We start from the raw sequence: 26,291 nt of genomic DNA on the forward strand, positions 1-26,291 counted from the left end.
GGACCCATCTGCCCTCTGCCAAACCACTCAAAAAAACACCAACCGACTCCCTGCTTTATTCCTTCGGGTTTACATATCTCTACTTTACTTTGCTCACTAAATCAAAATGAAGGTGCGACACTCTTGCATGTGCAGACGAAACTTTGAGCACTGATCATTGTCTTGCAGCTCATCACCAAGCAGCAACAAGAAGAGGCCGCAAAGACCACCATGTTGGGTCTTGCCAAAGGAGGTGCCCTGGGACTTGCATTGTACGCTCGTCTGTACCGCTAATTATCACAAATCTCTCACACCCGATGCCTTTGCAGAGCGATTCCCGCACTACACTTTGCTAGTAAACGTTACCCTGCTGTCCGCGCAATTCCGCCTGTCCAGCGCGGCTGGCTGATGCTCATTGCCACCCTTGGTGCCGGTATGACCAACGCTGAGCTCTCATATGAGGTGAGTGTGGAGCCATATGTTCTGGAGTGATCGCTGATGAACGTTTTGTCGCAGGCTTATCTCAAATCCCAATGGCACGGACGTACTGCCGAAATCTTGCGAAAGGAACAAGAAGAAGAAGAGGCTGGGATTCATGCACTCAGTCTCCAGGGTCGCGCTCTCCACTGGGCCAAGGAGAACCGCTTTGGTATCATTGGTATGAGCTGGGTCACCGCCATGGCGGTTTCCGGTGGTCTGGTCTTTGCTCGTAACCGCGGCGTGCCTTGTAAGCTATTACCATTCATTCATCTTAATAATTTTAACTAACATCCTCGTAGTCTCCCAAAAGATCGTACAGGTCCGTATGTACGCACAAGGCGTTACGATCGCTGTATTGCTCGCCAGCGCTGGCCTTTCGGCCATTCACCTCCCAGATGAAGAGGCTCTTGAAAAGAGCGAAAAGGCTCGTGCTCCAGGAGAGGCTTGGAAACTCATGGTGAGCTGCAGTCTCTGGCTTCTGCCCGGCCTCAACGGCTTACTGACCCAAACTCAATCAATACAGATTGACAACACCCCTAGCAACTCTCAGCGAGTACCATACACGCCTCCTTCTCACCATCACCACCATGCCACCCAGAGCTCATGAGCTGGCTCGCCTAGACTCGCTCAAAACTGACCGGTCTCACCCGTAATCCGAATTCATTTCCGAATTCACTTTGACGACTGGATTGTTTGGGTTTCGGGCTCCATTTGATACCTTCTTTTGCATATGGACTAGACTCTCCTTGCATGAATATATGTATGAACATAATAGAATAATATCATTTTCCTTTATACTATCAATAATCACAAAAACGGAACTCCTGACCTGGCCTAGTTTAGTGCACACGATTACAGGTATTGTATTATGCTTCGTGTTCCGCGGCAAGAAATGTTACCGGCGGCAAGTTGATCACTCACACGAATTCGATCACCACGGTCATCGGCAGTCGGTCTGCGTCAGTTGCGTAAGTATGCGTGGTATACTGTACACCCCAAGTTCCACCCTTCGTTTGTAAGTGTGTACATAAAGGTGAACAGATTTGGCAATGTGAGTATCTAAAGAAAAATATTGGCCGATTTGATTCCCAAGCTAATATTTGCCAGCCGCGCATGAACCTTTATTGAGCGTCAGCAAGCTCGAAAGAATAATGCCTGAGAAGCGGTCTGCGGGTACATACGCGGCTGGTTACGGGAGCGCAAGTCGCCGATCTCGAAAGACCTTCAATTCGATCAAGGTAGCTAGCCGTGTGATATCATATTGAATTCCGAAATGAAGTCTGAGGAGTCAAGCATACATCGACTACCACCATCAGCCTTTCCCATTACGGCCCCGATATTATGAAGGTCGTGTATACGTGTGAAATCATGAATGTATACTTGCTTACGAGTGACTGTAGGTTGTTACAAAGGAGCAACAAGAAGAGGCTGCTCGGGCAACAATGTGGGGTGGATTCAGGGGAGCAGTACTTGGCCTTACAGTGTGAGCTCTATACATAGCCGCCTTATAGTACTGAAGTGCTCATAGTTCATAACTTATATAGTGGTCTCCCTTCTTTGTACATCGCAGGGGTGTTTTATCCTGCGGTCAGGAGAATTCCTGTTGTTCAAAAAACCTGGTTGATGCTTATTGCGACGCTTGGAGCTGGTGCGACTAACGCTGAAATTACTTACAACGTGAGGTTTTTTATTGAAAGTATTGAACCCGCTCTAACGACTTGGACCACAGGATTACCTTGCCATGCAACGCTACAAACGGATTATGGCAGAACTCGAGGAACGGCAACTCTAAGGTTTAACTTCCGGTGATCTGTGCCTATTCATTTTCTGTTGAAGGCCCTTCAATGCCTCGCTTGATAGGAAGTTTTGAAGATATGGTTGGTTAGTAGCATGTGTACTTGACGTGTGTTGGCACAGTCTGATTCCATGCATGTAAGCACACTCGGATCGTATGTGTAGTAGACAATATACCACACACACCCTTATAATGGTGTATACTACTTATATCAATATCCACCTTTATATCTTCAAGTTGTAGTTGAAATACTGGTTGGGTGCACTCACCTCAACAGATGGCTACGGACTACGGTTACATATTGTAACGGTCATTGCAATCATGGTTAGGTGTAACTCTCCAGCCACCACCCGCTGCTTACGACCACCAACACCATGTCTGCAGGCAGTAACAAACCGAATCGCCTGGCATTTCTGACACAAACCGCACCCGCATCATATGTCGCAGGTCTTGGTAGAGGGTATGTTGGTGCATTAATTAACGAATGCCAATAGAAGGCTCACTGGCACGTTCGCTTACAGTGCCTCTGGATTCACCACCCGATCTGATATTGGTCCCGCTCGTGAAGGACCTTCTGCAGAGGCTGTTGCGTGAGTGTACTCATATATTACGATACTTCGGTTGTTTAATTTGCTGTACAGAGAGGCACAGGCTCGACGGGGAGAGGAGGTTGAGATCGACCCAGAGGCCCTGCAGGATCCAGACAACGAGACTGGCCTATTCGCAGGAACAGTGTACGAGGCAGACGATGAGGAAGCAGACCGAATCTACGATGCTGTGGATAGTAAGATGGAAGAGCGAAGAAAAGCACGCAAGTAAGCATCGTTGTGTTGTTCTGGACTGTGTGGCACTGAACTCCGGCTGAGACCTTGTGCCTATTTCCTCTCTTTTTGATTGTTGCATTGCGCACATAATTTCTATCTAGGGAAGCCCGAGAAAAGGACGAACAGGAGCAATTCCGCGCCTCAAGACCGAAGCTTCAGCAGCAGTTTGCCGACCTCAAACGTGGCCTTGCTACTGTTTCCGATGCAGAATGGGAGTCCCTGCCCGAGGTTGGAAACTTGACTGGAAAAAAGCGCAAGCGAGATCCCAGGATGTACGCAGTTCCCGACACCATTCTGGTTGGGGACAGAGACAAAATTGATTACGAAAATTCATTGGATACGCGTCAACAAGAGAATGGTGGATTCCTCAGCGAGGTTGGTGATGGAGGAGGAGCTCTTACCAACCTGGTGGCAATTGGCCAGGCGCGAGACAAAGTACTCGGTTTGAAGCTCGACCAGATTGCAGGGAGCAGCTCTACTGTCGATCCCAAAGGCTATCTTACCGATCTGAACAGCGTTATTCAAAAGACCGAGGCCGAGATTGGGTGAGTGCTGGAGGTCCCTTCTGGTTCTGACTATCTAATACGGGAGGTAGTGACATCAAGCGTGCTCGTATGTTGTTCGATTCGCTTGTCAAGTCGAACCCAAAGCACGCTCCCGGTTGGATTGCCGCGGCTTGTGTCGAAGAACATGCCGGCCGTATGGTTGCCGCGCGCAAGCTTATTCGGGAGGGAACAGAGAACTGCCCGAAGAGTGAGGATGTATGGCTGGAGGCAGCCCGTCTGCACGTGAGTACTGATCCATACCGACTGCTCCAGTACCCTAACGCCCCACACCCAGCAAAAAGAAGATGCCAAGATTATATTGGCCAATGCTGTTCAGCATATTCCTCAGAGTGTCAAGATATGGCTCGCTGCCGCTGAATTAGAGGCAGATCCTCAAGCTAAAAAACGAGTGATGCGAAAAGGCATGTTTATATTATTCGACATCGAAAGTGTATTGACATGTACCTCATTAGCTGTCACCCATATCCCCAACTCGGTTCGCCTCTGGAAGGAGAACGTCAACCTTGAAGATTCGCCCGCCGAAGCACGAATCTTGCTTGCCCGAGCAACAGAGCTTATTCCTACCTCGGTTGAACTCTGGCTTGCGCTTGCTCGGCTCGAAACTCCCGAACGTGCCAAAAAGGTCATTAACCAAGCACGCAAAAAAGTGCCTACCTCGCACGAGATTTGGATTGCTGCAGGTCGTTTGATCGAAGAACAGGCCCGAGTAGGCGCCAATGAGGATGGGACCGACAAGACAGATGCACAACGTGCTGCCGAGCTGGAGAAAGTTGACCAAACCCTGGCCATGGCTGTTCCCCAGTTGCGAAAACATGGCGCGATGCTCACTCGTGACCAATGGCTTGCGGAAGCGGAAAAGTGTGAAGCTGAGGGAAGTCTACGTACGGCCGAGGCGATCGTCAAGGCTTCAGTCGCAATGGAAGTAGAAGAGGAAGATAGATTCGATACTTGGGTCGCGGATGCTGAAAGCGCATTGACTCGAGGCAAGGTTGTGGTTGCCCGAGCTGTATTAGCATATGCTCTACGTGTATTGCCGGACCGGAGAGAGTTGTGGCGCAAGGCGGCGGATCTCGAAAAGGCCTACGGAGACCGGTACGTCTGAACCCTGCTTATTTAGCCCTGTGCTCATCGGTGTGCCACAGAGCCTCCCTGGATGCTATACTATCCCAAGCTGTCAAGTTCTGCCCACAAGCCGAGGTTCTTTGGTTGATGTCCGCCAAGGAAAAGTGGCTCGCAGGAGACGTTATGGCAGCCCGAAGCACTCTCGAACAAGCATTCGTAGCCAATCCAGAAAGCGAGGCGATTTGGCTGGCGGCTGTCAAACTCGAAGCTGAAAACGGCGAAATGGCGGTGGCGCGCGAACTGCTTATTCGTGCACGTACAGTTGCTGACACTGAGCGGGTAGGCAAAATATTTAACATCAGCCTTCTAAATAACTGATCTCAAATTCCTTGATATTCAACTTAGATTTGGATGAAATGTGCTGTATTTGAGCGGCAACAAGGGCAGCACGGTCAAGCGCTGGAAACACTGACAACAGCATTACAAAAGTATCCCACGTTTGACAAGCTACATATGATCAAGGCACAAATTTACGAAGACCTGGGGCAAATTGGAGAAGCCCGTACAACTTACTCCAAGGCCCTCAAAGCGTGTCCAAAGAGCATCACCCTATGGACCCTTGCCTCTCGGCTGGAAGAGCGGGACAACAAAGCGATCAAGGCTCGATCGCTCTTGGAGAAGGCGCGGTTGGTGAATCCCAAGGAGGATATACTATGGGCCGAGTCTGCAGGAGTCGAAGAACGAAGTACTGGAGCGGCCCAGGCCAAAGTTATTCTTGCTCGCGGTACGTATCAACGTCTCCTATTTTGAATTCCAAATAACCGCATATTGACATTGATTGATCCCTGATACAACAGGTCTCCAAGAGTGCCCTACCTCTGGTCTTCTCTGGTCGTTGGCAATTTGGCTCGAACCTCGGGCGACGCGCAAGGCGCGTTCGGTCGATGCGCTCAAGAAATCATCTGACGACCCTATAATCATATGCACCGTTGCACGCTTGTTCTGGGCCGAGGGTAAGATTGAAAAAGCACGTCAATGGTTCCAACGAGCAATTGCGACGGACAAGGATCTTGGCGAGATTTGGGCGTGGTGGCTAAAGTTTGAGAGACAACATGGAACAAAGGTAATGCACCCAGCGCTAGGAGTCGAAGGGGAGTTGCTAATGTTGTACAAACAGGAACACCAACAAGTTGTGATTGATGGATGCGTGACGGCAGAACCTCATCATTCGCAGGCATGGCAAGTCGTCGCGAAGGATCTAAAGAATACAGGCAAGGGAACGAAAGAAATACTGGAGCTGGTTACCGCGAAACTGCCGTAGAGGGATCGTAATGGTGAATGTATCTTGCACGTTGTATACTATAGTACAGTAGAGTGTTATCTACGTAACATAGCAAAAGGCAAAAGGGTGTTTGACAACTTCTTGAAATGGCCAGATCTTGAACGTAAACGTAGGGAAGGTGGTTTTATAGCCGTGACCACGTGGTAATTGCCGTTTGGAGGGCGTGACAACGGAAACAACCGTTTCTCTTATAGAGCCACAGGCGTCTCGTCCTCCCCATACTTACATTACTCGCAACCCGTGTTTACATTATGTCCCCCAACGAAACAAACACAGCAAATGGAACTCCGCTCTATTTATGCCAACCGTTCGTACGCGCTGCGCTCGTGACTGGCAAGTTCAAGACCATTGTTGCCCTGCCTAAGTATGCCTTGTCTCTCCTCATTCCCGATCGTGTTTTTTGATATCACCTTTGTTTTTTTTCGCGTCAGATATGTGGATATCAACGAGTGGGTCGCGGTCAATATCTTCGACTTTTATCAGAACCTGAACTTGTTTTGCGCGGTGATCTCCGAGGTGTGCTCCACCCACACTTGCACTTCTATGACCGCTGGGCCCAAGTAAGCCTATATTACTCCTCCCTTTGATTTGTTGTATTAAAATGGAGGAATTATTAGCCTCTCCTACGAATGGACGGACCGTAATCGACGCGCGGTCTCGCTTCCCGCGCCTACTTACATTGACTACGTGATGACATGGGTGCAGAACTGCCTCGACGACGAAACGACGTTTCCCACGCGTAGTGGAAGTGAATTCCCGCCCGCCGCGTCTTCTTCCTTTGCTGCGTGCTGCAAGGCTATCTTTATGCAGCTTTTCCGCGTGTTTGCGCATATATATCACGCTCATTTTACGGATCTGCTTCACTTGCACTCTGAAGGCCACTTTAACTCTCTTTTCGCCCACTTTCTCGTGTTTGGACAGCAATACCGTTTGCTAGAAGTCAAGGACATTGTTGGCGATCGAGGAAAGGAGGCTGGAGTTGGTGCTCTCTGGGAACGCTGGCGACAGATGGGTATCTTGGATGCTTAACAATCCACTACTTTCCTTGCTTTCGACTAATAATCGCGGAATTTTCTTGTACATTTATTTCGATAGGGTTCACAAATACAACACAGGCGTAATACACCCAATGCTAATTGGAATAGTCAAAACAACTTCGTTTCTGATATAGTAAGATACATCTGCCCGAGGGGCGTCCTGGTACAACGAAAACAGCGTGACGATAAAACCCAAATACACATGAGATCACATAGGGTCATGAAACGAAAACAATTCTATATAGCGTGCAATGGAAATGGAGACATGTATATACGAGCGATGCTCAGATTGTGTGAATGATGGTTTGTGTTTGTGATTTGACCGTGATACGAAAGTGAAAAGCAGATGATATGAAAAAATAGGAATAAACGTCAAGAATGCATTTAGTGCATGTGCGCACTTGGTTTTGAAGGCGAGGATTAAACAGTGGAGAGTAATTGCATACTGTGACGCATGCGCTGCACGGTCGTGACAATCTCTTCGTCCTCGTCGTCGGAAGGTTCTTGTTCTTCCATGTTTTCTTGTCTCGCATTGCCCACAGTAACTTGTGAAGATAGACCCGACGAGGAACCATGGAGGCCCTTGACGGGTGTACCGGCGCGAGATGCAAATCGTGAACCAGGGAAATAGCCGCCCATAGGATGGGGGAATGCGTCAATTAGTGGAGATGCTTCGTCGCCAGCCTCTTCCATGGAGAGTTCCCCGGGAGAAACGGCAATATTTGAGAATTTGGAGGCGGGTACCACTTGACCGTAGTCTTCCTCAGGTTCTTCCTCTTCCTCCGGGACAGCTAGTACCGGTGGATCCCTTAGGTTCATCCGTGATCCTGAGCGTGACATTGAAAGGGCCTCTGAAGGCATAATCACGGACCCAGGGACAATCCCATTCCAAGGCTCGGATGACGAGCGACGCGAGTCATATTCAGCGACGCCGCCTAGCGCAAGGCCAAGGCCCATGCTAGAGCCAGATCCGCTCAAGGAGCTTGAGCGCCCCAAGGACCCGGACCGACGCAAACGTAACCGATGACCAGTACCAGGACTGTATCGCGCGTATGGGAGATCTTCAAAAACACGACGAGGGGAGGCGTCTTCATCATCATCAGCCGCGTTGAGCGCAGCAGCCAATCGCGCAGCACTAGCCGTCCGTAACAAAACGCTGGACGCGTCTGTCGAGCGTGAAGTGCGCCTTGAAGGCCCAAGGGGAACTGCCAAGTACGGGCTGCCTGGCGTACGTAAAGCGAATTGTGCCGAAATAGGCGATCCATTAGGCAAAGCGGGAGATCCTCGAGAAAGAGAAGGTGTGCCCATAATAGGCGAGGCCGTCATGGGTACGTCAAATAAACTTGTCGAAGACATTTGAGGGGGCATTGGGGAAGGTGCAGTATCAATCTCAGGACTAGGGCGAACACTAGCGATCGAAGGCGAAACCGGGAACTGCGACGCGGATGCACGATGTGCATGATAGTCAATCGTGGGAGGCGCAAGGTGTTCCAGTCGGGCAGGCGCAGTGCCAACCTTGGAGCCCGAGGTATCCGAGCCTGGGTTCATCAAGTTGGCTGTAGATGGTGGCCGGGAGATCCCTGCGATCCGTAGGACCGGTTCGAAAGCCGGCTTGTCCTTTGTAGCCGGAAACGCGAATCCACCAGCGTCGCCTCTGAACTGCACGCCAGGCGCCATCCCATCGTTGTCAAGGGAGTCATCGGCGTCGCGAACCATAACGGTTTGCTCCCAAAAGCCGTCTTCCATGGCGAGAACGCTGTCTAGAGCTGCAAGGCTCGACTGGCGGCGACTTCGGCGAGCATGGCATAGCTGTAGTCCTATATGTTCCGTATCGCTCCCGTCGCCGGCAAGGCTCGATTTGCGAGGCGGTGGAACAATAGTACGCACGCTGCTCGTTGCTGGTGACCGTGCCCGAAGAATCCCAGACACGTGAGAATACGATTCAGCCTCGTCTGGGTTTGCCGGCCAAGAGTATACACTCGAGCTCGAGAGTGGGGCTGTAGTCAAAGCAACATCGTGGTCTGTGAGATTTGTTGCCACAGGCCAAAAGATAAAGAGCAAAAACTTACCGGAGCTACTGGACCACGATACATCGGTCGCACTGCTTCCACTACTCTCTGCAGACTCTTGACGGCGATGCAGCCCCATTCCAAGTTCATCCATACTTAATTGGCGAGACAGCCTGTTCGAGGTAGCCGATCCTGTATTCCACCCCAAAGCGTCAAACACCGCGCCAAAACTTTGCCAGGTGCCAGGGTCTTGCCCAACAGCCGGACGCGGCGAGCTGACCTGAGAAGGAGAAACCGGAGGGGTGGGAGGTGGTGGATGCATCCGTGCGCGACGCGGAACCTTCTGTCCAAGTGGGATTGCGTTGGGAGGAGAGGGAGTTGACGAAGTTCGCTGACGAAGCGGAAGATTTGGACGTCGGGGAGTGGAGGTGGCTCGGGCACGGGTGCACAGCTGACGGTTCTTGTGCAGGGGTTCAGATGAAATTGCCGCATCCGCGAATGGATATTGGATTGCCGCGTCTCGCGCAGTGTTAAGCTCAGGTGCAGTATCCACGCGCTTAAGTGATGCGGCTGCCGACGCTGGCGGTTCAACCTCTCCGGCGAGTACATCCAAGTCAGGATCAACTACCATAGAGAAGATCTTCGCTCTTGGTAAGCAGTCGAGAGTCTGCAGCCGACGCGGAATACGTCTTTGGGGTGACGTAGTAGGCCGGGATGCAGTAACCGGGAAACGCCCAGGAGTATTACCAAAAGATGGATGGGATGCGGGTGATGTTGCCGAGCGCGGTGGGGTGATCTGAGAGTCTGAATCGGCCTGTTGGGTGTGGCTAGGCATGGAAGGAGATGCAGGGGGGATGGACGAGGTTGGGGTTCCCGACTCGGAGGTGAGGTCAAAGGAAGGCATGGGAGACGGAAGATCCAAGCTCAAACCGGGAGAATGTAGGGCGGGCGCTAGGGCTGCGGATTCTGTGGCGATTGCCGTAGACCCCGACGATTCTGCACGATGCTCAATTGGCGTTTCGGGAACTGCCTTGGATGATCCCACAGTGGAGAACAGTGCAGGGGAGTCCTCGGGGGTTGATGGAAGAGGCTTCTCCGACAAATGATTACCAGCACCTTCGCATACCCGAGCGTTAGACTGAGCACGAGACCTAGTGGAGAGAGTGCGCCCAGCTGGACCAACTCCAGCAAAGCAGACGCTAGATTTGCGTGAAGGCATACCAGAAGGGGTCACAGAGATGGGAGCATAAGTGACAAAGGGGCTGAAGTCCTCGGTTTCGGCAATCGAAATTAAATCACTGGAAGGAGGCTCGTAGAAATTAGACGTATCGGTAGGCGCGATGGATAAATCCTTGGCTGAGGATGAAACAGGATGATCTGCAAATGGGTTGTGCCAAGCTATGCCAGAAGCAGGACCAAGCATAGTAGCTGACAAGGCTCGTGAGAGCTGGTCGGCGTCAAGTCGGTTGTCGGGCGCATGGTGCTCCACTTGGACATTCACCGCGATATGTACGTGGACCGCCGCAGGAGTCGGGACGTGCTCTTCCCCATCGGACCCAACCTGGCGCTCTATATGCGTCTCCACGTGACAATCTTCCTCGAACTCTAGTAGTGGACGCGCCTTGGAGTGAGTGCGAGAATGAGACCTGGACTGATCTCGCTCTTCGCTAGCTCGCTCCATGCGCTCCCGTTTGGCAGTGACGCGACGATAATGACTGCTCATCTCGATCGGGAGGGGTATGCTATCGACAGACATGAAGGATGAAACCGCGGACAGAGGAGTAGAGACGGTGGGAGGTGTTGCAACAGCATCTGGTCGGATGAATAATCCAGCGAGGGACTCTCGGAGCGGTACTTGGGGGAAGAGCGGGGTGGCGGGGGCAGTTGTAATAGGCGTAGGCGCAAGAGAGTTGGAACGGGAGCGGGCAGTAAGCGCATGAAAGGCATCGAGCCGCGCACACGCTTCGGAGCAATAGAGCGGCTCGTCAGTGTCGGCGTCATCGCCACGAGTAGTCCGACCGCATAGGCAAGTGTTGGGGAGAGGTGAGGGAGGAGGGGGAATGTGTGCAGTCGTCGGCTCGATCACAAAATCCGCAAGTGTGTCCAGATCCGAGTCATACTCAGGAGCGTTGTCGAAGAGAGCTAAAGAGACGTCAGCACAAGTCCATGTACGTATTCATATTCACTCACGGTTGGACATGACGACTTCGGCACACGCGAGAGGGGACGGTGAGAGGCTGCGCTGATGTTCGCCGTTAATATTTATCGTTCGGATTTTGCTGGGTCTCATCAGGCCAGGCCCCTGAAATCCGCACTACCGGGTCGCCTTGAGCTATACCATTTCCGTCCACTGTTAACTCTCGACCGCCCCTTAAATTTACGTCCTGAACCCGCCCCCGCTCATCAGGCAGGGAAGTCCACACCCTGTCACATCGTCACGATAATCCCGACGCAGTAACCACCGACCCCCCGCTCAGCATGTGCAGCTGACTAGCAGACCAGCAGATCCAGCAGCTCTTTTGACCAGCATTGCGAGCTGCGTATAAGTCATCACGTGCAATTGCAAACGTGGAGCCATCAAGCTGAAACCAGACGGCAAAACGCAGCAGAACTGTCGCAAGAAAGCAAATGAATAGCATGAACGGAATGCAGTAGTTAGGCTATGCGGTCTGCGCAAGCGAGCATGAAATAAATTTGGACATCAGCTGTTAAATTGGGGCCGGAAATTGGTTCGGCGTTAAGCCGGAGGTCCAACATTACCAGCGATCATCCATGCCGCTGCCGAACGTCCACCAGCGAGTGTATGTAACGACAAGCGGTGCAAATGGTAATTAATTTGGGATATTCCCAAAAGGCACACGACAGGAATTGTCTCCGAGACAAATGCACAAGATAAAACATCATCCCAACAAACTTCGTCGATACTGTTCACCCGTAATATCGACGCGTTCTGATGCAGTCTCCCCGACCATGGGTCAAGTATACCAATATATGGCCAATTTGCCGACGCGAATACATACCTCACATGTGCAGGCCCGATATCTTCCCAGCATTCTCTCCATTCTCCTAATATGAGCTCCATCCTGATTCCAGAACCCCCCCTGCACATGCACTCAGGAACATCAGACGTTTGTCAAATTCTTTCCTCCGTGTCCGTCGGTCAGGCTCCCCCCAGTGATATTAGAGTTCAATTATTAATTTGGGAGTAATTGTTCTCACCAAAAGGCGCTCACATCATCGCGTCGCAGTCGACCCAGCCCTAGGACAGTCTTCCTAGCATTCATTCAGTTCTCTACCAATAGCCATACTCAACAAAAGATGCCCAGTCGGATCTGTGCAATACCTGGTTCTGCAAGGTTCTACTCGCATCGATACGTTATACGGTAAAGCGCTGGATCGAGGGAATCGAGCAAGTCCATTAACTCCAATCCAGTGTGCGCCATATCAGAAAGTTTCAGCTAGTGGTTGACGTTTGTTAACTCTTTAGGCTTTTAATACCACCCCCTACACCCTAAGAATGCGCATGAACCGAGATCTAGTGATAATCGACAGAACCATTCAAACGGCGATCATATACTAGCTGGTGTATCGGATTTTAATTCAGTCCAGAAGTAAGATGTGTTTAAACGAGAGTAGATAGAATAACAGGCTATTGCGAGACTTAATGTGCCAGACTGTGCCAAGCTCCAGTGGTGGCTCGTCTCACGCATGTCGTGACGTCTGTCACCGGGCGCTCGGAATGACTAATCGGTTCTCACGGTGGATCTATTTGATATCCCTTGCAATTTCAGCTTCCAGTACTGGGCCCCGCACAGGAGAGATGAGAGCCTCGAATAGTGGGGAGAGAGTGTGCCATCCATCAATGTTGAATAGAAGGCAAGATAACACGAATCTGGAGAGGACGTTGTGCATTCGTTCCGCGCCGTACCAACCCCAACAAAGTTTCTTTCCCGTCCGAGTTCACACAGCTTTTGATTAAAGTGAGCTCCATCCGAGCCTCGAGGCAGACTATTCTCATTCTATCGGCTATTATCACGATCGACGTATAACATCAACGGGTCTATCAGCAGGCTGATTTTAGCTCGTAAAGTCCTCAAATCGCTGTCTTCAATTTGCGCCGTGGACGAGCAGCTACCCAACCTCCTCTCCAATTCAATTTTCCGACTTGCTTAAGCGCAAGACTTCCGCCGAGCCGGAAACATTGCAATAGTTACATATAGGTCGGCTCGGTATCAATTGGACCGATCTCTATGAACCGAAGTCCTTCTGAACCTCTGGGGGAACAACTGGGAACCCTCTCCCGTATGCGGTCTCCGATTACGATAACCCTCACTACTCTTGGACGGCGCTGCTTTCGACGGCATCACCTTTATGCGGTCATTACTCTTGAACGTCCCTGCTCCCCCAAAGTTTAAAATAGCAGGGAACGAATGGCTTCGCGCCTTGAGTCCTCACCCCGGGGCGGGGTGTGCTTGATTTTGCTTGCGCCCTTCACGTGATTTAGGCAAAGCACACAAGCCCAAGTAATGTGACATGCTGTTGTCACAGACTTCAGAGTGGCGGGAGATCCAGTGGGAAGGTAACCCCCAGCAGTCTAACGGAGTGGCGTGAACCCGCGCGCTCTCAAAAAGATCGTCGGTCTCGAACAAAGTCGCCGCATGTTGTGTTGTATTCACAACGAGCGGCGGAGAAGAAAAGGGTAAATAGTTACCTAATTCCTATGGATCGAAGTGTCATATAACTGGTGAATATCAATGGTATATCACCTCAGCGAGCAATGAACATCACGATCTTACCTCGAGGCGCTGTAATATCACCATCTGTGCCTTCATCGGCAGTTACGTCGACTTTGATTCCCGACATGGCGCTAGTCTGCACAAAGCATGGATCTTGCTGAGCGTAAAACGAGGCAGATTACACTAGACGTCCACGTGTACTTGACCGAAAGTATCATTTAGGCTCCCGCCTTTGACATTTTAACGCAGCTCGAGCCTAAGTGCCAATCACCACGAGTGACCCGGTCTCGTCCTTCGCTAGAAATGTTCTAGTACCCCAACCACCCAAGGGATGAATTGGAGCGTTGGACTCGAATTCGGCATGTCACCTGGCCATAAGTTCGCCGCCGTCGGCAATGGGTCTATCGAGTTTTTCTGATAAAGTTTGCTGGATTAGACGAGTTTGACAGTTTAGTCGCAGATAATTCAGTCGGTTTATTGCCCGATTCCGAGTTGGGTGCCTGCACGTGTTGCGTGGTCCTGAGCCGTATTTGATGGTCAGCGACCGGCGGGTGGGAGCGGTGCAAACCATTGTACCTGAGCTCATAACACGTTCCTTTCTTGGACCGGCGTCCAACCTATCGTCGATTGATGAGGCTACTGACGCGCATATAGCCTTGCCGAGTACGTTGATTCGTGTCTGTCATTTATCCTCTCATTGTTAGATCGCCTGTTGATGATCGGATCCGCCGGCGATAGTGCTGTCAATGTTTCGGCTGTTTCATCATGAGCCAATCCAGGCAATTGGTGAAATTGGTACTCAGTCTCGAGCTGTAGGATTATCAATGAAATTACAGAAACCATCTCCTAGATTAGTCAAAAATCCACATTGTGTGTATAGCATTTCGTCAACAACATTGCTGAAGTCATATGATCATTCAAATAAGCTTTCGATACTCGCCTAGGTTTTTTGTACCCGGGCTCCCAAGTAATCAGAACGCGAAGCTACTCTCATCATAGTTCTATACTATTGCATGCCAATATCGTTCAACCCTCTCGTAGCCCTGTTTGTTCTTCGTGAGCCAACTTCAGCCCCCAAAGGTGCGACTTTGAAAATGTATAGTGGATGCCCTGTAGCGATGGCTCACAATCTTGATAAACAGATCTTTCCCACCAGCATATATATTCCACCGACTTAGTTTTACTCTTGTTTTCGTTTATTTACGGTCCTTGGTACTTGAGTTCGAGTCCTTATCAAGAACCATCAGAATCCTGCCAAAACTTTCCAACAACCATCAAGCCCATCCGTCAAAATAACATAGTTCTCCATAAAACAATTGGATATCTTCCGAAACTTCACGATCTGCGTAACTGTAGATTCTCCACAGGCCAAACCCTGTGTAAATTTTGGAGGAATTGTCCCGCCCGGTTGAAGCAAATTCGAACGACCGTCATAGATTTTTTGTATTCAAGTCCTCGTGACGGGTTCGTTGTTAATTTTGGGTGTTTTTTTTTACTAATCCACACCATGAGTGGCTTCCCTACTCGTTAAATTCAGTGATTACTGGAGGATAAAGACTCTACAAATCCTTATCGACCATCACTGGCTGGGTGCCATTTTGAAGTGTACAATTGAGCGTGAATCGTCATCGTCACTGTTAATAGAATAGTCATTGCCCTTATAATTCTCACGCACGCCACGAACTCCCAGTGGCCACCAATCGCCTTATGATCTCTATAACAGGACAACGGGAACTCTGTTTGAGCGAGGCCCCTTCCAATATACAATATGTAGGATTCCTAAATCTGTGTGGAGTTTAAACTCCAGGGTCATGCCTGTCTTGGCAAACATTCTGTTCCTTAATTACACTTAGATTGTGCTGGGATTCGACGCTTGTCAATGTCTGCGAACATGTTCCGCGCATATATTCGGTGTCACCATGTGTTTAGGTGGCTGAGGTGTGACATGAGACTGAGCAGTACCAAGTGAAACGTGACAAGTTGGATCACGGATTGCCTATTAGACTTTGATTTCATTGATTTGTAGCCTCTCAAACAAGTTATTGATCAGGATCCACGAGTATGATTCAGGCTCTCCGATTGGGAATAGGCAGACGTGTGAGGTGATATGACCACTTCTCATATGTAAAGCTTACCTTTGAAGTGCAATTATGAACATGACTCTTATGTATAAATTGTAATCCAGCACAGTTGTTGGGGCATATCTAGTGATACAAATACAAGTATGACTGGGATCGGGCTTCTGAAAATCCCTTGATTTATTATCATCGGCCTCATGTAAAACGCAAGGATGCAATAATTCTTCTCGACCAGACCAAGTTAGAGCTAGTCTCGATTGGCGGTCGATTTCCCAGGAGGGTGGTATAAATAAGGTAAATCATACCCCAATGACATCCTGTAATGCTGGCACACGAAATTCCGTGCTAGCTATAGGGGGATTTTCGTCCGAGAAGCGAGCTCGAATCCCTTGAAGTTGTTGAACTGGTGTCCCATCAGATATGAGCTGCGGGCATTCCTGCATCTGTTGCTTGTGCTCATTGGAGAATGTTAATGCTCAAGCCAAGCTCCTGCGTGCCACCCTACTCAAATTATCAGGCATAATGTATTAGACGATTGGCGAGTGCTCAAATTTGCGATTTCGTAATATTCTCAACATCAGTGGTAGGTTGCTTCAAATTCTAACATTCTTGGTCTTCTTATTCCACGGCTGACTACTACCGGCGATCTGTCTCTCTCTTTGTTTGAATTGTTCAAGTATGAGAAGGCTTCTAATTAATTTCCCCATTTCTCTAAGAACCACTGGTAAGTACCATGGGTATAAACAGTATCTCATACGAGCAATCAATGACTATGTATATGCGTGGGGTATCCCTCATGCCCCGAGTCGGTCTTGCCCTAGCACCCTATTGGTTTGTTAGAAATCGAATCCTCCTCCCATGTCTCCTCCAAAATCGCCATCGCCAAAGCCGTCTCCATAATAACCGTCTCCGTCAAGCATGCTTCCAAGTAGCATACCCCCGGCAAGACCACCCATAAGTGGTAGGGCCATATTACCGCCTCGCCTGCGGCCCCCATATGCAACTCCTGGAGGTGGATACCGACCGTATCCGTAGGTATTAGGTGGACCGTAGAGCGACCCCTGTCCGTACGTATGTTGCTGTTGCTGTTGCTGCCCCTGTTGTAGCAATTGCTGTCGGCGCATGACATAGCGTTGGACAGCTTCCTGCGAACAAGGTGAAACGAAATATGTTAGTTTTCGTTCTGTATTCAAGGTAGCGCTTGCTATACCCGCTGTAGTTGCTCGCGCTGCTTCCTCTCTTCTTCTTTCTTCGCAGCATGCTCCGCAGCCTTGTCCTTCATTTTCTGAATAAACCCCTTCTTCTCAGGGGTTCCTCCTTCTGTATTCGAAGGCCCAGCAACTGCATTCTCCCCGCGCCTAGACGGCGGGGGTCTCGATTGTTTGAACAGCTCGGGGTGCTCGCGCTGGAATTGTTCGTCCTCGAACGGATGGACCCATATCGAGCGAGGTGGGTTGGTCTTGGTATCCACCTGTCATATCAAGAAATTACTGAATAGATCAGAGTGCTGATTCATTGGGGAACACGAACGTAGAAGTGATGCTTATTTCTATTGCGACGGATCACACATGAGTAGGGTTCGTGGTGTATTAGGGACTGTGGAAACACGCACGCATGGTCATAATCCCTTACCCAACCCTTCGGCAATGGCCGAGATTCATCTTCCATCGAATGTCGGTCATCGTCCGTGAAATCATAAGGTGGGGGTAAATCCGCGTTTGCCGATGAATTCATAAGGCTGGAGTGTATATATGAGTATGTATGCGTGATTCGTAGTACGGTAAGTGCAGTGGTGCTGGCTTGTGGTGGTGGTTGACGAAGCCAAGCTCTTCTTGTTGTACCTTATATACTAACTTACCAAGGCAGAATGGCTGTGACTGGCCCCAAGATCAATGTATCTATAATTGACGTCATAGCAGGTCATACAATCAAGTCCACGGTGCAATTTCCCGAAACAGATATTAATATCAATCATCATGATTCATGGCTACACAGCTTAAAGGCATTGGGAATACTTTTACAACGTCTTTAGTTATCCTGAAACATTTTAAAAATAAACAAACTGACCCATTCGTTACTATATGTGCATGTGCCTTGAGCACAGACAGTGGGTCCGGTGTATCCGTTTCCACCTGGCGAGAACAGAATTATTATCAAATATGAGGTTAATTTATTCAAACTTACCACATTGCCCATAAAGTGGTACAGTACCAGTACCCGAAGTTGCTGTGGGTTGAGCGACAGTCGTTGTGGTCGTCGTAGGTGAGCTTGATGACCCGGTCGTTATAAGTTCGATCGCATCGTAGATCTGAGACTAAATTAGTTTTCTTGCAGCAATGAGTAAATTGCCCATAAATAGACGCACGAAATTGGGACTGAGGAATTGTGAGCCGCTACTCCCGGATATGACGTTCACTTGAATCGTGTTGGTACCAGATACCAAAGTTCCAGATGGAATACTACGAATTTAAAGCCATTTGAGCAAGTGAAATACAGATGCAAACTTAAGGGTAAGTACTAACTTGACAGTATAGACAACATTTATCCCTCGATAAGTTCCTCTTGTAAACCCACGTGAGTTAAGCTGTGAGTTTCGGGCCAATAAGAATCATGTTTCCCTTTATGAATATATTGACTTACGTCCGTTGGTGTAGGGGGTATCGGGCCAGCCCATCCATTAACGGTCACTTGGGGCCTTCCACCTGCAAATGCAAGAGTTGTACCAATTTTCAGCGTAGCGGCCCCGGTCTGTCCTGAGTTGAGTGTAAATTTGATCGTTGTCGGGTTATTGACATCCTTGATTTGAGCCATGGGGAAGTTATCTACTACTCGTCAGCCTTAGTTCAGTAAACAGTTGGATGTCTTTACACAATGAGCTGCTTCCAATAGTATATGTTACAGGACCCCAGCTGTTCATTCTGACGTCGCTCGGATGCATGTGCTCTTGCAGATCCGCGTTTCGGAAACCGGTGGGGCGGCCATTAAACTCACCAATACGCCATGCGGGCGCAGCGGTCGCTTCATTTGATGCAATGCTAGAGGACACGGTTGAACCTGCCCCAACGGATACGGATTTACGTGCGATTTCGAATTCGTCACGGTAAAGCACCATGGTATATGTGCCAGCTTTCATCGGGGGACTAGTCTAGGGCACTGGTTAATACACCTTCAGGTTGAATAAAAGTATGCACTCACAAAACTACCAGAGGAACTAACATATGTCCAATATTGCGCCACATCGTTGAACCAATGTACTACCCGCTGGTATGAAGTTGAAACGCCACTAGCTGTACCAGTAACCGTTCCACGCCCACCCGTTCCAACATAGCTAGGTACACCCATGTATCAGGGCATTGTACGTACTATTGGTGATGTAGCAAAGCTCACCCAGAGATACCCAATTGAGAGAAGAAGGAAACATCGAGGTTACCGGAAGGGACTCCAGAGCGCGAAAAGACCATAGCATATGGCCCCATCAAACCGATTCTCTTGGTTTCCGTCTGTGCATGACCTGAGTTCTATTGTTCTATAAGCAAATATAGAATAGCCAGGATTAAGAAACCCCACTAACCATGTACCAATAGAGTGCATGGTACGAGCTGCCGCGGTCGCGATTGATATCACGGAAGAATGGACCCCCTGCTGATCCTTCGTACGACGTAGGGTCAGGAATAACCATCGAAATGATTACATCGTTTCCAGAAACATCTGAAAAAAAAACCAATCTTTAGTACCAGTGGAGAAAATGGTAGGATGACTTACAATGAACTTTGTCGTCAATAAATCTTTCAGAAGAATAAAATTTGCTGACAGTTTGTCCGTTGCTCTGCCTGAACTGTACGATGGGGTAAGAGATTGAATCTTATTTCAGGGATTACCAACTCACCACATCCGATCCTTCAACAGTTTCGGAGCCTAGATCAGTATAGCTTTCTGGATCACCGTTTGGCAGGAAACTACGATTTAGCCTTGCAATATAACGAAGCTCTCCAACAGAAGGTTGGCTATTATTGATTGTTATTAATAATGATTCAATCAGAAACAACTGGTTGAATACCTGTGATATATGTTGCCATGTATACGGTCGAGTCTAGGAGCAACTTTAGATAAAACAATAGCGTTGAAGCCGAAAGGTACATACCGCCCGACTTCACAACATAATAATGCGTGAGGGTAGATGTAACACATGTGATCTTGACGTATTGGCCTGTTGGATGTGAAATATTAGAGAACCATGGCTAGAATGTAACCGTATTGAAGGCAAGCATAGACGAACTATTTACGACTGTAGCGCTTACTGTCGCGCTCCCAAGCCCAGAGCCAATATGACTGAACGTAGACTGGTATTGGTATTCGTTACCACGATACACCAACGAAGTTATATCACAATTCGCTTGGTTAACCTCATAGATATTGATGTTAGAGAGGTGGTCGCTGGAAGGATATTGCATATCTACCTTGATAACAAGTGGGTTAGGGGAGCCTGCATCGACGATATATCTTCCACCTGAGGAAGTTACTCCAAAGGCTGCGCTGGCGATACCGAGGTACGATGCCAGGAAGACAAGGAGTCCAAATCTAAGCATTGGTGATAAGCCGTCAAATTTTTGAGTCAACCTAGCCCCGATTTATAGGGTTCATTCGGGCCGCTCAAGCGGTCGGTAGACTGCTCATTCCTGGCCAAACAAGAACGGAAGTGGACGAACTAGATGCAAGTTGGATGTATGACTAGATACCAGGCGGAATGTATCATCGGATTAGGAATGTATTGTAGAGATGGCATTCAGGTATATACCACGGGTTTTACGCCAAGCCCAAGTCCATTCCGGAGTTTAGCCAGACATACCAACATGCCGTACTAGGTGCATTTGTTCCGGTCAGAATTGATACAAACCTGCCGAATTTTTCGCCGAAAAAGAAACTCTGATAAAAAGAAACAGGGTTTGAGAGCCGATTGGTCCACTTCTGCCCAAATCAAGTTTATGCCCATTTGTCGTGGTCTATCGCGCCGGTGGCTTCAGATTATCAGAATGTAACGTACACCGCGTAGGTAACGTGTAGGGTCCAACACCCAAGTTGATCAGTGAGTAATTTACAGTAGTTGAATGCGCGAGCTACACGAACCAATCGTTACACTTTTAGAACAATTAGGGTTCGGAACTGAACTAAGACCATTAACTTCAAGCTTATATGTAAGCTTATCGCTAACGTGATTCAATATTAACTGAATATGGGCTATCAGAGGGGCTTTTCAATATACAGATGATATAAACTCCCAAACTTCACCAGCATATGGAGTATCTGATGGATGCGCGGAGAGAATGCATGTACATGGATCTAGACTCAGTATATAATAAAGTTCCGGAAATCAGTGTACTACAGTATTTCGAGATTCAAGTAATTTACAGTACGTGATTGACTCTCCAAAGGACACAGCTAGGGATCTGACCTAGCAAATCGAACAGGAAGATGACGTTTACCTACATGTTTACCTCTTGTGTGACATGGCCCATATTACCTCTATGTAATGCTATCTTATTGTTCGCGGCGCAAGTCACCCAGGCTTGGAGGGAATAGCCACTCGGAACCCGAGCCTCAGCGCCATGAAACTTCTCTGGGCGCTAACTACCAGAAGCTATATGTGCTAGCTTAATTTTGGCAACCAGTAGGGCGAAATATCATACGCTGAGTGGAAGGAGTGGAAGGAATTAGGCGTAACATTTTTGGTTCCTATTGGACGTGCTAAATCCTAGAAAACTAGTTGAAAATATCATTAAGTAAGATGCACCACAGGAAATAGGTTGATCGAGTGACTCTGGTGGTTTGAATCGGTGTGTCTGTTTGATATTATTGTGCAATGGAATAGGTAGCCCCGAGCTCTTACTGTGGCTGAAAAGTAATTTATATGCTTTCATTGTTCTTGATTACTTAATTCCTACAGTTCAAATTACGTTATTAAACTTTCTAACGGAAACCCGATGAATGTTTATATTAAATACTGCTTGCCGTCATTGCCCGCCATCACCCGCGCCCATTCGACTGTCACGATTGAGGAAGCTCCGGTTCTGGAGGCAAATGACGAGAGTCACGTGAGCGCGCTTAACGGACCGGGGCTCGGAGAGTCTCGGGGGTTAAGTTATAAAAAATACTTCACACGTTTGGGCGGCAGCTAGTCCTCTCATCGATACCACCATCGCTCTATTTGCTATGGCATTCTACCGCTCGCCAATCCTCGCCTCTGCATTCCCCATCGCCTCTGTCTCTGACAAGGTCGATTCTGCCAAGAGCGCAGTAAAGGCAACAGTGAATAGCTCCAAGGTGAGTTAATATGTATTTGTATTGGGCCGTGATCTACTAGATCCTGCACCCTTGCCTAAGAGCCGTGCCATGTACGGAGTGCTTGGTGCAGCTCCGAGCTCCCAATGCGGGCGCGTCGTGACTTAACTAAATGCGCTAGCCCAATACCCACGCTTGTTCAACTTTTGCTGACTTGAAATTTTAGCCCCCGACAGGAGCTGATCTCTATGCCCGCTTCGCGTTCGCGGGTGCTGTATGCTGTGCAGTCACCCACGGTGCGTTGACCCCCGTTGACGTTGTCAAGACGCGCATTCAACTCGAACCTGAGGTCTACAACAAGGTGAGTCGATTCACTAGATTTAATTACAGTTCGATTTATTAGCCTCTAGGGTATGGTCACTGGTTTCCGCCAAGTGATTGCGAACGAGGGCGCTGGTGCACTCCTTACTGGTCTTGGGCCCACTGTGCTTGGATATGCTCTCCAAGGTGCTTTCAAGTTCGGAGGTTACGAGTTCTGGAAAAAGACCTTCATCGATGCTATTGGTATCGATGCTGCTCGTGAAAACCGTCAAGCAATTTACCTCGCTTCGTCTGGTATCGCTGAGTTCTTTGCCGACATCGCCCTCTGCCCTCTCGAGGCCACCCGTATCCGCCTCGTCTCCCAACCCACTTTCGCAAATGGTCTCCTTGGAGGTTTTGCCCGCATTGCCAAGGAGGAAGGCCTTAGGGGGTTCTACTCTGGCTTCGGTCCGATCCTGTTCAAGCAGGTTCCATATACCATGGCCAAGTTCGCCGTCTACGAAGTTGTCTTCGAGAAGGCAGTTCAGGCAACTGGCAAGCCCAAGTCGGAGTTGTCCACCGGCACTCTGTCGGCCCTCAATCTTGGTTCTGGTAAGTCAAGTAGGCATCCTGTCATTCAAGACTATTGACTCTCGGCATTAGGTTTGATGGCTGGTTTCGCTGCTGCTGTCATCTCCCAGCCAGCGGACACCCTATTGTCGAAGATCAACAAGACCAAGGGTCTTCCTGGCGAGTCTATCTCTAGCCGTCTCATCAAGATGGCTCGTGACCTCGGCCCTGGTGGCCTGTTCACTGGCATGGGTGCTCGGTAAGAGCCTTCACCAGGCCTGCTTTTGCGCGTTGACTTACATATCTTGTAGTCTTGTCATGATTGGTACCCTCACCGCTGGCCAATTCGCTATATATAGTGACATCAAGCGTGTCCTTGGTGCGACAGGTGGTGTCGAGATTGCCAAGGTCCAGACTTCATAGATGGCACTTCATACGGTTTGTCGTTCGTAGGCGTAGCGATTACTTTTAGCTTTGAATTAGACCTTTTAGTGTATGTCGTAATGGGTTATGATTATCTGTTCTATTACCACATACCTGCCAAAAACATGCATTTTGACTATATCCCATTTGTTACTTATTATGCATATGCACCTTGCTGATGAGTGTACTGGAAGCTGTGCAAGGGTTGTGGTAAGCGCCATGTTTCTCGGTCCAGGTGTGCAGGTCGCCAAGACTGCGTACCTCCATTAAACTATCAATCGCTGATGAGCACTTCAAACAATCTCTCTGCGAGTGTATTTGTATTTTTCAAGTTTTGATTCTGATGGTCACATCTGTCACAGCCGATAACGAACAACGCGCTTTCGTCCACGTTGACCGTTGTCTACCAGGAGGGAGCTATTGGAGAACCATACTACGCCTCCATTCCGATATCGTACGATTACAAAGTGAGCGTGTTACTTGAGCACAAGCATTTATCTCTATAATTCACCTGTGTTTTATCTTAGGAAGTCCTAGAGTACTCTCGTCAATGTTTCGAAGAGTATCTTCCTAATAACCCAAAGCTTGAATTAAAACACGAGATAGGTGATGGGCGATGGGCTTCTATTCATCCCCGCCTTTTCGACAGCCTCATTCGGAACTCCGAGGTAAGAGAGTTTAGGTTGAGTGCTCTACAAGCAACAAGGGCGAATGGTAGTAGCGGAGTCAACAATACCGGTGAGTGCCGAGGGTTATGATTGACGAGGAGAGATTTTCTCAAACTCTTGTGCCTCTAAATGAAGCTAGAAGGCCTGACATAAACCCACCTCGACGCTCGAACACTCTCCCTGCCGAAGAGCCACCTTCTTATTCAGCATCCACATCCCCGATTACGAGAGTGGCTCAGCCTCACGTACTCGACAATCCTGTGATACCTATAACTGATCCGCTTCACGCGGCATATTGCGATAGGTGTAACCAAGCGATATATGGAATACGATACAAGTGCACGACATGCAGCGACTTTGACTATTGTGGAGTCTGCATAGGATTTGGTCCGCTTGAGCACGGGCATAGGTTTGATGCTATCATCAACACCAACATTAAGTTGTACAGGCCACGCGATGCATGGCGAGCCACAGACGAGGGACAATTGCCAAGCAATGTTCAGGAAGTAGCGCATACCTGGCACGAATGCCGCTGTGATATCTGTGGAGTTAGCCCGATCAGGGGTACCAGGTTCAAATGTGCTGAATGTCCTGATTGGGATGCATGTCAAAATTGCCTCGAAAGGTCCGCTAGCCTTCATCCGGACCATATGTTTATTCGGATTACAGGAGAAGGTATACTCGTGCCAGTAAGTAAGGGTTGGCACGAACTTACTAGACAACTGACTTGGTGCAAAGAGAAGTACCAGGCCCCCGCGCCTATTGCAAGACCAGAACGCCAAACGCTGTGGAAGATGTAGTTCAAAAATTATTGGCCCTACATATTTCCAGGTTTGTGTCTGTTTTTTCTTCTTCTCTAGGTTGGGAAAGTTGCATTGATGCTGGCTGGCTACTAGTGCCCTCATAATCAATGTCCAGTCCGATATATATGTACAGCATGCGAGGCACTGCCTTACGCTCTAAGGGAACGTACACCCGGCTTTTGTAAACACCCGCTGTGCAAAGTTTATGTGTAAGCTCGCGAAGTTGTGTCTCCTGGGCCTCTGTTTACTGCGCGCTTACGGAAACATAAATATTGGTAGGAATGGACTGTAAATAATATATCACAATCCTGATAGAAAATACGATGTCTAGGTTATAAACTGCTTTACATTCGGAGCATCTTTAGGCAAAAATTGCACCAGTACGGATAGGGATAGCCCACCACCCATTCAATTGACCATAAATGAATATCGTTCGGTGAACCGCTTCGGGTTCTATATTCGGCATTTGACGATCGTTACTGCAAAGGTTGTTGGAAACCCAACGCATACATCTTAATTTACTTAAAGTCAAATTCATCTACACGAAAGATCCAAGGCTAAAGGACTTTCGTAGTGATAATGTAACACTGACGAGGGTGATAGTCACTAGAACAAGTGGTAATATTACCAGGAACCATGGATATCGCGGGTCAATTTAAACCATGTATATAAGTAAATTCCAGCGTGATTTGAGAGAAACATTACGCATCGGTGCCATTTTCAACAATTTTACGCTTGTGAGCTATAAACACAGATTTTCCAAGTGGTCCCTCTCACGCGATACTCATTTGCCGACTCCCAAGGTGTCTATTACCCGATAAACAATATGGTTCGACCTGTGATCAGTGTGAGAAATAAAGCATACGGGGTTCAGTACAAATTAACAACCTACAATGACTTTGACTACTATGGAGTGTGTGCCAAAGTAGCACCTCCAAAATGCAGTCATCGATTTGATGTTATTATCAATAGTACGATTAGACTGTATAAGCCGATAGTTAAACGGCGTGTCGCAGGCATGAGCCCACCCCCTAACATTCACCACAACGGAGCGGCTCGGCATATGAAATATGTGCGGACATATCTAATTGCTGATACGAGAAGTGGAAGTACCCTGAGTACCCCGACTGGAACATCTGCCAGCTGCTGGCTCAAGTGTCATTGTGAAAGTGAGTCACTTGACACCTTGATTCACACGTGCATATCAATGCTGAGGTGACTTTGTAGATGAGAATTGGACCCAACTTATGGCACACAAACATAGGAGATCAATGCAGCAGAGGCGCAAGAGCCTGAGATGTATACAGCTTCGTAGTGTACCGGGCTTGTATGAACTTGGAGAT

General features: G+C 48.7%; 6 protein-coding genes across 6 annotated transcripts; 4 read left to right on the plus strand and 2 right to left on the minus strand.

Moving 5' to 3' along the window:
* Positions 1-106: 106 nt before the first annotated feature.
* Positions 107-2,251, plus strand: RhiXN_02098 (Respiratory supercomplex factor 2; the record flags this gene model as incomplete). Its single annotated transcript, XM_043321917.1, has 8 exons — positions 107-112; positions 169-251; positions 309-441; positions 496-706; positions 759-916; positions 1,860-1,942; positions 2,004-2,136; positions 2,189-2,251. 8 exons carry the CDS (start codon positions 107-109, stop codon positions 2,249-2,251), a joined length of 870 nt encoding a protein of 289 aa, XP_043187740.1.
* A 377-nt stretch (positions 2,252-2,628) lies between these two features.
* On the plus strand, positions 2,629-6,027 carry RhiXN_02099 (pre-mRNA-splicing factor PRP1; the record flags this gene model as incomplete). Its single annotated transcript, XM_043321918.1, has 10 exons — positions 2,629-2,714; positions 2,776-2,844; positions 2,896-3,069; positions 3,180-3,623; positions 3,674-3,866; positions 3,919-4,736; positions 4,787-5,045; positions 5,112-5,490; positions 5,564-5,829; positions 5,884-6,027. 10 exons carry the CDS (start codon positions 2,629-2,631, stop codon positions 6,025-6,027), a joined length of 2,832 nt encoding a protein of 943 aa, XP_043187741.1.
* A 272-nt stretch (positions 6,028-6,299) lies between these two features.
* Positions 6,300-7,077, plus strand: RhiXN_02100 (Mob1/phocein family; the record flags this gene model as incomplete). Its single annotated transcript, XM_043321919.1, has 3 exons — positions 6,300-6,412; positions 6,480-6,608; positions 6,666-7,077. 3 exons carry the CDS (start codon positions 6,300-6,302, stop codon positions 7,075-7,077), a joined length of 654 nt encoding a protein of 217 aa, XP_043187742.1.
* Positions 7,078-7,505: 428 nt separating this feature from the next.
* On the minus strand, positions 7,506-13,957 carry RhiXN_02101 (uncharacterized protein; the record flags this gene model as incomplete). The annotated part of the gene is made up of 4 exons (XM_043321920.1): positions 7,506-11,236; positions 11,285-11,336; positions 13,645-13,805; positions 13,891-13,957. 4 exons carry the CDS (start codon positions 13,955-13,957, stop codon positions 7,506-7,508), a joined length of 4,011 nt encoding a protein of 1,336 aa, XP_043187743.1.
* A 2,787-nt stretch (positions 13,958-16,744) lies between these two features.
* RhiXN_02102 (rhamnogalacturonate lyase) lies at positions 16,745-20,494 on the minus strand (the record flags this gene model as incomplete). Its single annotated transcript, XM_043321921.1, has 19 exons — positions 16,745-17,053; positions 17,119-17,379; positions 17,439-17,457; positions 17,521-17,646; positions 17,767-17,806; positions 17,972-18,040; positions 18,093-18,216; positions 18,274-18,367; positions 18,431-18,492; positions 18,549-18,730; positions 18,900-19,053; positions 19,104-19,236; positions 19,296-19,426; positions 19,480-19,616; positions 19,671-19,743; positions 19,795-19,912; positions 19,966-20,008; positions 20,050-20,146; positions 20,207-20,494. 19 exons carry the CDS (start codon positions 20,492-20,494, stop codon positions 16,745-16,747), a joined length of 2,460 nt encoding a protein of 819 aa, XP_043187744.1.
* Positions 20,495-22,115: 1,621 nt separating this feature from the next.
* Positions 22,116-24,945, plus strand: RhiXN_02103 (mitochondrial carrier protein; the record flags this gene model as incomplete). The annotated part of the gene is made up of 9 exons (XM_043321922.1): positions 22,116-22,226; positions 22,411-22,545; positions 22,595-23,096; positions 23,148-23,313; positions 23,366-23,462; positions 23,840-23,944; positions 24,005-24,215; positions 24,281-24,834; positions 24,886-24,945. 9 exons carry the CDS (start codon positions 22,116-22,118, stop codon positions 24,943-24,945), a joined length of 1,941 nt encoding a protein of 646 aa, XP_043187745.1.
* Positions 24,946-26,291: the final 1,346 nt, after the last annotated feature.

Source organism: Rhizoctonia solani, chromosome 16 (genome assembly GCF_016906535.1).
Source record: "Rhizoctonia solani chromosome 16, complete sequence".
In the NCBI taxonomy this organism is placed as follows: Eukaryota; Fungi; Basidiomycota; class Agaricomycetes; order Cantharellales; family Ceratobasidiaceae; genus Rhizoctonia; species Rhizoctonia solani.